The following is a 10424-nucleotide window of genomic DNA, read 5'->3' on the forward strand; positions in this document are numbered from 1 at the left end:
TGCAATGCAAGAACTGTGCATATTTGACCTCTTATAGGGTGAAGAGAAAACCAAGCATGCCCCTTTAATAAATGAAATTTTGCGACAACGATAAAGATTTCGGCGTCCAGTCAGCAGAGGCCAGCGTAATCAAGAGACGCAGCGCGCGTCCGCCGTGGGGCCGGGGGCGGGGCGGCCGCCGAGGAGCCCAGAGTGGGCGGGGCCCAGAGTGGGCGGGTAGCCCGGGCGGGAGCGCGCCGCTGGACGTTGGCCTCCGCGGCCCCGCAGACGTTGGCCTTCGTGGCCTTGCCGCAAAGTCCTTATGATTTCAAATGTTTGCTGAACTTGTAAAAGAGGCACTTGGATGATGGATTAATAAGAACATTGAAATTCCGTGAAAAGTTTCAAATTGGAGAATCCTGAACGTTCATCCCGTTCCAGCAGCTCTGCTGGTCACGTAAATACAGATGAATGAACACTCCATTCGGGAAGACAGCTGGCCAGGGGTCCAGAGCTGATGCAGGCCATGCTGGTGTATCTGCAAGCAAGAGGAAGAAAAGGACATCCCACAAAAAACACCAGAGCAGTGTAGGGCCCAGCACACCTGTTTCCCAGCCCCCGCGGAGCATCATAGGCTGCAGGATTCGGCATGGGTGGAAAGAGGGGAACAGCCCTATCACCCAGTGGGAAGGAACCGTTCTGGACCAGGTGCCTGTAAATCCTTCTTTGTATCTTATAAAATACGATGGATTTGACTGTGTTTATGGACTAGAACTTAATAAAGATGAAAGAATTTGTGCACTTGAAATCCTCCCTGAAAGAGTTGCAACATCTCAAATCAGTGATGCACACCTAGCCGACACAATGATTGGCAAAGCAGTGGACCACATGTTTGAGATGGAGGATGGCTCTAAAAAGGCGTGGAGGGGAATGGTCCTAGCACGTGTCCCCATCATGAACACATGGTTTTACATCACCTATGTGAAAGATCCTGTCTTGTACATGTACCAGCTCTTAGATGATTATAAAGAAGGTGACCTTCACATTATTCCTGATTCAATTGATTCATCTCCAGCAGAAAGGCAACCAGGAGAAGTCCTGGACAGCCTGGTAGGCAAACAAATGGAACATACCAAAGAAGATGGCTCTAAAAGGACTGGCATGGTCATCTATCAAGTAGAGACCAAACCGTCTGTCTGTTTCATCAAATTTGATGGTGATTTCCATATTTACGTCTATGATTTGGCGAAAGCATTCTAGATGTCATCACGAACTTTGCCAAATTTATGGAAATATATTAAATGTGCAGTTTGTAGACTTAAAGATTTGATTGCTTTCCATTTTAATGAGAGCTTAAATGTCGCTGCGAACCCACATTTTGCCAGCAGAACTGGTTTTGTTCTGAAGAGTAGAGGTATATGTGAACACAAAACATTTTGTGTAAGGAAATCCTCCCTCTTAAAAGGAGTCTGTTTGGAGGGGAGTTACAAGCAAGTTTGGCAAAAAAAAAAATTAAGCTAGTATCAGAGTCATTTAAAACTGTAATAGATTTTATCAATTTTCCCCTTCACTCTTAACATTCTCTTATTCTGCTGCCACAATGCAAGCCTAGTTTGATATTTTTGTTTCTGCCTTTTTGTATATATATATATATATATATATATATATATATATATAAACACACATACACCTATCTATATCTGTGTGTATACATGTATTATATATATGCACACACAGATCTATATACACACACACACACACACACACACACACACTTCATTGGCAGTCCTTTCTTTGTGGATTGGGACGGGGGTTAAATAATTTTCTCCAGTTCAGCAGGAGTGCTGACCCAAGTCAATCATATTTGGAATATTACTGCTGTTTGTCGAAAATTAAATTTGGGCACAGAAAGCACATCGGGACATTCAGCTTGTTTTGAAAGTCAGAAGTGCAAAGCACCTTTTCAGTCGGAAAGTCCAAACAAGAATCACTCATGAACCGTTAATGACCCATGTTAGAATTTTACCAAACAGTTAGAAATCTGGGCAAAATGCTGACTTTGATTCTAAGCTTTGTAAAATTTTTGTTTGCAATTTTTATCATAAGTACTTTTTTTTTTTGGTCAAAGCCCAGGTACTTGGTCCACATAGTGTAAGGCAGGTGTGTTTTGGGCAGTACTTTTGGTCCATTATTTGTACACACCAGTAATTTGGATTTTAGTACACGATTTAAAAGGCAACAGTATATCAGTGGTTTGTGTGTATGTAGTAAGTTCCTAGGAGAACATAAATATTAGAAATGTAGGGCTTCCCTGGTGGCGCAGTGGTTGAGAGTCCACCTGCCGATGCAGGGGACACGGGTTCGTGCCCCGGTCTGGGAAGATCCCACATGCCGCGGAGAGGCTGGGCCCGTGAGCCATGGCCGCTGAGCCTGCGCATCCGGAGCCTGTGCTCCGCAACGGGAGAGATCACAGCAGTGAGAGGACCGTGTAATGCAAAAAAAAAAAAAAAAATAGAAATGTAAGTTTAAGAATGGCTTTGTTGCTTTCTAACAAGTCCTCTGGGACACTTTTATTTTTATTCCGATTTTACTGATAGTATGATTATGGTCAGAAGGCTTTTTCACCCTGGCTTTTCCCCCCTGGCTTTTCCCCACAAATAATGTCCGGACAAACAACAGCTGAAATCCCCTGACACCTTCTGTGGTGCTGCATCTTCTTGCGACCAGTGTGCTGTTGACATGGATTCGTTCCACTGAGTGGACCCTGCCACGTCAGGGTCAGTCACCTGCGTTGGCTTGTGAATGTGATTGATAGCAGCCCCCAGCCACAGACTCCTTTTGTGGTTTATCCCTGCAAGGTTGTTTTAACCAAAATAGAACTGCAAAAGTGGTTGGTGTAGCAGCGAAATGACCATCTATCACTTTGTTTTGGATGAGCCCCTGCGTTTTGAAAGCTAGGAGAAAGGCGGTATGTGGAACCAGTCTCTTGTGGAGACTGGAAATCTGACCTGAAATTTGGGTGGAAGGTTAAATGCCTACGCTGTCAATCAAACACCAGAGGTCCCCGCAACCTCCATCGTGCCTGTACTTAACGTTAGAGATTCTGTAGTTACAAGGCCTGGCTGTGAGTGGTTTGTGTGATGACCATTTCCACCTTCAGGAAGGCTGTGCCTTGAGCTGTTGGCTGGTAACCCCTCACACCCCATAAATACAGCCCTCCGTTTTCTGCAGTGTGCCCAGAGCCTCCGGAGGTTCCGCCAGGGCTGAGCTTCTCCAGGAAGTGAGTACCCAGGTCTGAGACGCTCCTCCCCGGCTTGAACAAGGTCATGCTGCACATCTGTCACCTGTTTTCCTGGTTGCTCTTGTAAGAGTCCCTGCATGTGAATCTCAAGGCTGAGCCTGGCTCCCCAAGCCCAAGCAGACATGTGTGTGTTCTGTGTGCACTAGGAAAACACCATACAGTGACTTCGGGATGAAAAATAAAGTTCTCTGGAAGTATCCAGAAGGTTGGGTCAGTTGGAACATTTCTAGCATCACTTAATGACTTGCACTGTGGTTTTTCTGCAAGTACCTTTAGCAACTTTATTTATTTTTTTTTTTTTTGCGGTACGCGGGCCTCTCACTGTTGTGGCCTCTCCCGTTGCGGAGCACAGGCTCTGGATGCTCAGGCTCAGCAGCCATGGCTCACGGGCCCAGCCGCTCCGCGGCATATGGGATCCTCCCGGACCGGGGCACGAACCCGTATCCCCTGCATCGGCAGGCGGACTCTCAACCACTGCACCACCAGGGAGGCCCCCTTTAGCAACTTTAATACCACATGACCTGCCAATCTCTAGACAAATGTGGCATGTGCTCATTATCATCATTATTTTAATCTTTGTTCCATGTATTGCCTTTAGGCTAAAGGAAGGGGAAGGGGGGTCGTTGTTTTTCCGTTTTATCCCATCCTTTATTCTTTCAGTGGATTAATCCACACTTCCTGACACGGTGACTAACTCTGCTCCCCATCCGAGTATTTGAGGCTTCGTTTAGGCTCGTGTTTCAGCTCTCTGTGCATGGCTTGCCTTTTCCTGGTATCTGAATGTTGGTTCCTTGTTCTAGGAATCCAACGTGAATTTCCAACGTTATCATCGTGGGACTTAACATGACATGAATCTCTGTATAAAATGTATCGGCCTTTCTCATTGACCTGCTATAGTATTATTGTGTCATGTGTATGCGTGCCTGTGTGTGATATCTGGTGCCCAAAAATCTTCAAAGGAAAACCTTAAAAGCAGACCATCCTTTTTTGCATATTATTCTAGAATGTTCAATGTAACTAACTAAAGTTGCATGTTAAAGATACTTAGGTGTTTTTTGTGTTTTTGTTTTTCTTTGTTTTCAGTTTTCTGTATATTTGCCTACTGTGCTGTTTTAGTGGTTGTAGGATAAAAATGCACTGGTGAAGCAAGTACAGTGCCAACAGAAGGTGGTTTCCCAGTTGTATATGTCATGCAATATTTGAAGGGACTGCAAATTCTGAAAATAATCACAGTTGCTTCAAAACCAGATTTCATTTCTATTACTATTTTACATGCTAAACCCCAAAGAGCCTTGAGCTTGAATCTCTGAATGCTGTGGACCCATTAGAAGACTGTTTTGATTGTCACAAATTGTAGCACCTGAAAACATTCTTAAGCTACTTGTCTTTTTAAAAAAAATGAAAGTTCTCCAAAGACAGGAACAATTATTATAACAGAAAATTATTATGGCCAATATGCCTGTGGCTTTTTGGAAATACTGCACTTTTTGTGTTTTCCATCATGAGTGCAGTTTGAAAGAATGTGTATGGTTCAGGAGGTCTTTGTGTTTGCATTTTAAAATTAGGCAAATAACCTCACCTTTCCAGCTTGAATTTGGTTTTTTTGTTTGCTTTTTTTCTTTAACATCTTTATTGGAGTATAATTGCTTTACAGTGGTGTGTTAGTTTCTACTTTATAACAAAGTGAATCAGTTATACATATACATATGTCCCCATATCTCTTCACTCTTGTGTCTCCCTCCCTAGCACCCTCCCTGTCACTCCCCTCTAGGTGGTCACAAAGTACCATGTTATGCGGCTGCTTCCCACTAGCTATCTGTTTTACATTTGGTAGTGTATATATATGCCCATGCCACTCTCTCACTTTGTCCCAGCTTACCCTTCCCCCTCCCCGTGTCCTCAAGTCCATTCTCTAGTAGGTCTGTGTCTTTATTCCCGTCTTGCCCCTAGGTTCTTCATGACCATTTTTTTTTCTTTTTTTTTTTTGATTCCATATATATGTGTTAGCATACGGTATTTGTTTTTCTCTTTCTGGCTTACTTCACTCTGTATGACAGATTCTAGGTCCATCCACCTCACTACAAATAACTCAATGTCATTTTTTTATGGCTGAGTAATATTCCATTGTATATATGTGCCACATCTTCTTTATCCATTCATCTGTTGATGGACACTTAGGTTGCTTCCATATCCTGGCTATTGTAAATAGAGCTGCAATGACCATTTTGGTACATGACTCTTTTTGAATTATAGTTTTCTCAGGGAATACGCCCAGTAGTGGGATTGCTGGGTCACATGGTAGTTCTATTTTTAGTTTTTTAAGGAACCTCCCTACTATTCTCCATAGTGGCTGTATCAATTTACATTCCCACCAACAGTGCAAGAGAGTTCACTTTACTCCACACCCTCTCCATCATTTATTGTTTGTAGATTTTTTGATGATGGCCATTCTGACTGGTGTGAGATGATATCTCACTGTAGTTTTGATTTGCATTTCTCTAATGATTAATGATGTTGAGCATTCTTCCATGTGTTTGTTGGCAATCTGTATATCTTCTTTGGAGAAATGTCTGTTTAGGTCTTCTGCCCATTTTTTGATTGGGTTGTTTGTGTTTTTGATATTGAGCTGCATGAGCTGCTTGTAAATTTTGGAGATTACTCCTTTGTCAGTTGCTTCATTTGCAAATATTTTCTCCCATTCTGAGGGTTGTCTTTTCATCTTCTTTATGGTTTCCTTTGCTGTGAAAAGCTTTTAAGCTTCATTAGGTCCCATTTGGTTTTTTTTTGTTGTTGTTTTCTTTTTGCGGTACGCGGGCCTCTCACTGTTGTGGCCTCTCCCGTTGCGGAGCACAGGCTCCGGATGCGCAGGCTCAGCGGCCATGGCTCACGGGCCCAGCCGCTCCATGGCATGTGGGATCTTCCTGGACCGGGGCACAAACCCGTGTCCCCTGCATCCGTCGGCAGACTCTCAACCACTGCGCCACCAGGGAAGCCCCCCATTTGTTTATTTACAATTATTTGTAAATAAACCAAAAAATATTTTATTTCCATTTCTCTAGGAGGTGGGTCAAAAAAGATCTTGCTGTGATTTATGTCATAGAGTGTTCTGCCTATGTTTTCCTCTAAGAGTTTGATAGTGTCTGGCCTTACATTTAGGTCTTTAATCCATTTTGAGTTTATTTTTGTGTATGGTGTTAGGGAGTGTTCTACTTTCAATTTTTTACATGTAGCCATCCAGTTTTCCCAGCACCACTTATTGAAGAGGCTGTCTTTTCTCCACTATATATTCTTGCCTCCTTTATCAAAGATAAGGTGACCATATGTGCATGGGTTTATCTCTGGGCTTTCTGTCCTGTTCCATTGATCTATATTTCTGTTTTTGTGCCAGTACCATACTGTCTTGATTACTGTAGCTTTGTAGTATAGTCTGAAGTCAGGGGGCCTGATTCTTCCAGCTCCATTTTTCTTTCTCAAGATTGCTTTGGCTATTTGGGGTCTTCTGTGTTTCTATACAAATTGTGAATTTTTTTGGTTCTGATTCTGTGAAAAATGGCAGTGGTAATTTGATAGGGATTGCACTGAATCTGTAGATTGCTTTGGGTAGTATAGTCATTTTCACAATGTTGATTCTTCCAATCCAAGAACATGGTATACCTCTCCATCTATTTGTATCATCTTTAATTTCTTTCATCAGTGTCTTATAATTTTCTGCATACAGGTCTTTTGTCTCCTTAGGTAGGTTTATTCCTAGGTATTTTATTCTTTTTGTTACAATGGTAAATTGGAGTGTTTTCTTAATTTCACTTTCAGGTTTTTCATCATTAGTGTATAGGAATGCCAGAGATTTCTGTGCATTAATTTTGTGTTCTGCTACTTTACCAATTCATTGATTAGCTCTAGTAGTTTTCTCGTAGCATCTTTAGGATTCTCTATGTATAGTATCATGTCATAGTGACAGCTTTATTTCGTCTTTTCCAATTTGGATTCCTTTTATTTCTTTTTCTTCTCTGATGGCTGTGGCTAAAACTTCCAAAACTATGTTGAATAATAGTGGTGAGAGTGGGGAGCCTTATCTTGTTCCTGATCTTAGTGGAAATGGTTTCAGTTTTTCACCATTGAGGACGATGTTGGTTATGGGTTTGTCATATATGGCCTTTATTATGTTGAGAAAAGTTCCCTCTATGCCTACTTTCTGCAGGGTTTTTATCATAAATGGGTGTTGAATTTTGTCGAAACCTTTCTCTGCATCTATTGAGATGATCATATGGTTTTTCTCCTTCAATTTGTTAATATGGTGTATCACGTTGATTGATTTGCATATATTGAAGAATCCTTGCATTCCTGGAATAAACCCCACTTGATCATGGTGTATGATCCTTTTAATGTGCTGTTGGATTCTGTTGCTAGTATTTTGTTAAGGATTTTTGCACCTATGTTCATCAGTGATATTGGCCTGTAGTTTTCTTTCTTTGTGACATCTTTGTCTGGTTTTGGTATCAGGGTGATGTTGCCCTCGTAGAATGAGTTTGGGAGTGTTCCTCCCTCTGCTATATTTTGGAAGAGTTTGAGAAGGATAGGTGTTTGCTCTTCTCTAAATGTTGGACAGAATTCTTCTGTGAAGCCATCTGGTCCTGGGCTTTTGTTTGTTGGAAGATTTTTAACCACAGTTTCAATTTCAGTGCTTGTGATTGGTCTGTTCATATTTTCTCTTTCTTCCTGGTTCAGTCTCTGAAGGTTGTGCTTTTCTAAGAATCTGTCCATTTCTTCCAGGTTGTCCATTTTATTGGCATATAGTTGCTTGTAGTAATCTCTCATGATCCTTTGTATTTCTGCAGTGCCAGTTGTTACTTCTCCTTTTTCATTTCTAATTCTATTGATTTGAGTCTTCTCCCTTTTTTTCTTGATGAGTCTGGCCAATGGTTTATCAGTTTTGTTTATCTTCTCAAAGAACCAGCTTTTATTTTTAGTTTTATTGATCTTTGCTATTGTTTCCTTCATTTCTTTTTAATTTATTTCTGATCTGATCTTTATGATTTCTTTCCTTCTGCTAATTTTGGGGGTTTTTTTGTTCTTCTTTCTCTAACTGCTTTAGGTGTAAGGTTAGGTTGTTTATTTGAGATGTTTTTTCTTTTTTTTTTTTTTCTTTTTTTGCGGTACATGGGCCTCTTACTGTTGTGGCCTCTCCCGTTGTGGAGCACAGGCTCCGGACGTGCAGGCTCAGCAGCCATGGCTCATGGGCCCAGCCGCTCCGCTGCATGTGGGATCCTCCCGGACTGGGGCACGAACCCGTGTCCCCTACATTGGCAGGCAGACTCTCAACCACTGTGCCACCAGGGAAGCCCTGTTTCTTGTTTCTTAAGGTAGGATTGTATTGCTATACTCTTCCCTCTTAGAACTGCTTTTGCTGCATCCCGTAGGTTTTGGGTTGTCGTGTTTTCATTGTCATTTGTTTCTAGGTATTTTTTGATTTCCTTTTTGATTTCTTCAGTGATCTCTTGGTTACTAAGTTGAATTCGTTTTTAATTTTAATTTTAGACAATGTGTGTATGGTTCCCTGTTCTCTGCATTTAGAAGTACAAACAATATATGTCTGTTAATTCTGTAAGTAATTTTTATATTTATGTTGTAATGCTATCCTTAAGACATTTAAAATAAACCCTACATGTGCCAAAAAAAAAAAAACTTGTAACATGTTCTGTATTCCTTGGTAACAGTGAGGTCACCTGAGGGTTGCCTGTCTTTAGGCTCAAAGTCCTTCATCCCCTAAACTGAAAATAATACCATCTTCATCCCTCAACACACTCAGTTTTCTCATACATACACACTTTTGTGTAACTGTGGTTCCTCCTATGACTCCACACCCTAGTACACTTCATCCTACCTACTGGGTTTCTAAGATAAAACTAGACGTCACTCTTGATACTTTCCTCTCTCTGTCCATCAGCCTTGGGCAGCTACCACCTGCTGCAGTCTATCTTTCTACCAACACTGAACACCATCCCCTCCCCTGCCACCTACTGCAGCTCTCTTCCCACACTCAGCCCTCTGCATGTCATCATCAGACCTCTTGCCCCTCTCTTCTCTAAAGGCACAGACACACCTTCCCATGGTCTTTGTGCCTCAGTCCCTGACAACATAGCGCCTGGCAAATCATGTTTGCCAAATGAATGATTTCTTTTATACAACCTCTTCATGCATTCAAGAACATATGGCTGCCCAGGTGGTATGACTGGCAGGCATCCAAATGGAATACAGGAGTGATTCAAACCCACCTCCCTCATGACATGATATAATGCCAGAAGTCTCCACTGGCAGAATAGATTTAACTCCTGAGATAAGCATTTTGGTTCCAGGAGGCCTGTATTAAAAATCAAATATAGGACTTCCCTGGTGGCACAGTGGTTAAGAACCCTCCTGCCAATGTAGGGGACATGGATTCGAGCCCTGGTCCAAGAAGATCCCACATGCCGCAGAGCAATTAAGCCTGTGAGCCACAACTACTGAAGCCTGTGCACCTAGAGCCCACACTCCACAACATGAGAAGCCACCGCAATGAGAAGCTTACGCAGCACAATGAAGAGTAGCCCCCACTCGCTGCAACTAGAGAAGAGCCCGCGCGCAGCAACGAAGACCTAATGCAGCCAAAAATGAATGAATAAATAAATAAATGTATTTTTTTTTTAAATCAAATATGTCCCGCAAATCAAAACTACAACGAGCTATCACCTCACACCGGTCAGAATGGCCATCATCAAAAAGTCTACAAACAGTAAAAGCTGGAGAGGGTGTGGAGAAAAGGGAATCCTCTTGCACTGTTGGTGGGAATGTAAATGGGTGCAGCCACTATGCAGAACAGTATGCAGTTTCCTTAAAAACCTAAAAATAGGGACTTCCCTGGTGGTCCAATGGTTAAGACTCTGCATTTCCATTCCAGAGGGCACGGGTTGGATCCCTGGTCGGGGAACTAAGATCCCTGCATGCCATATAGTGGGGAATCCAGCAATCCCACTCCTGGGCATATATCTGGAGAAAACTATAATTTGAAAAGATACATGCACCCCAATGTTCATAGCAGCACTATTTACAATAACCAAGACATGGAAGCAACCTAAATGTCCATCAACAGATGAATGGATAAAGAAGA

General features: G+C 42.1%; 1 protein-coding gene across 1 annotated transcript; it reads left to right on the forward strand.

Moving 5' to 3' along the window:
* Window positions 1-324: 324 nt before the first annotated feature.
* On the forward strand, window positions 325-1239 carry LOC308626295 (spindlin-1-like; the record flags this gene model as incomplete). The annotated part of the gene is made up of 1 exon (XM_081251163.1): window positions 325-1239. Exon 1 carries the CDS (start codon window positions 451-453, stop codon window positions 1237-1239), a length of 789 nt encoding a protein of 262 aa, XP_081107289.1. The 5' UTR covers window positions 325-450.
* Between the last annotated feature and the right edge of the window lie 9185 nt (window positions 1240-10424).

Source organism: Mesoplodon bidens (assembly GCF_964165515.1).
Source record: "Mesoplodon bidens genome assembly, chromosome: 12".
In the NCBI taxonomy this organism is placed as follows: domain Eukaryota; kingdom Metazoa; phylum Chordata; class Mammalia; order Artiodactyla; family Ziphiidae; genus Mesoplodon; species Mesoplodon bidens.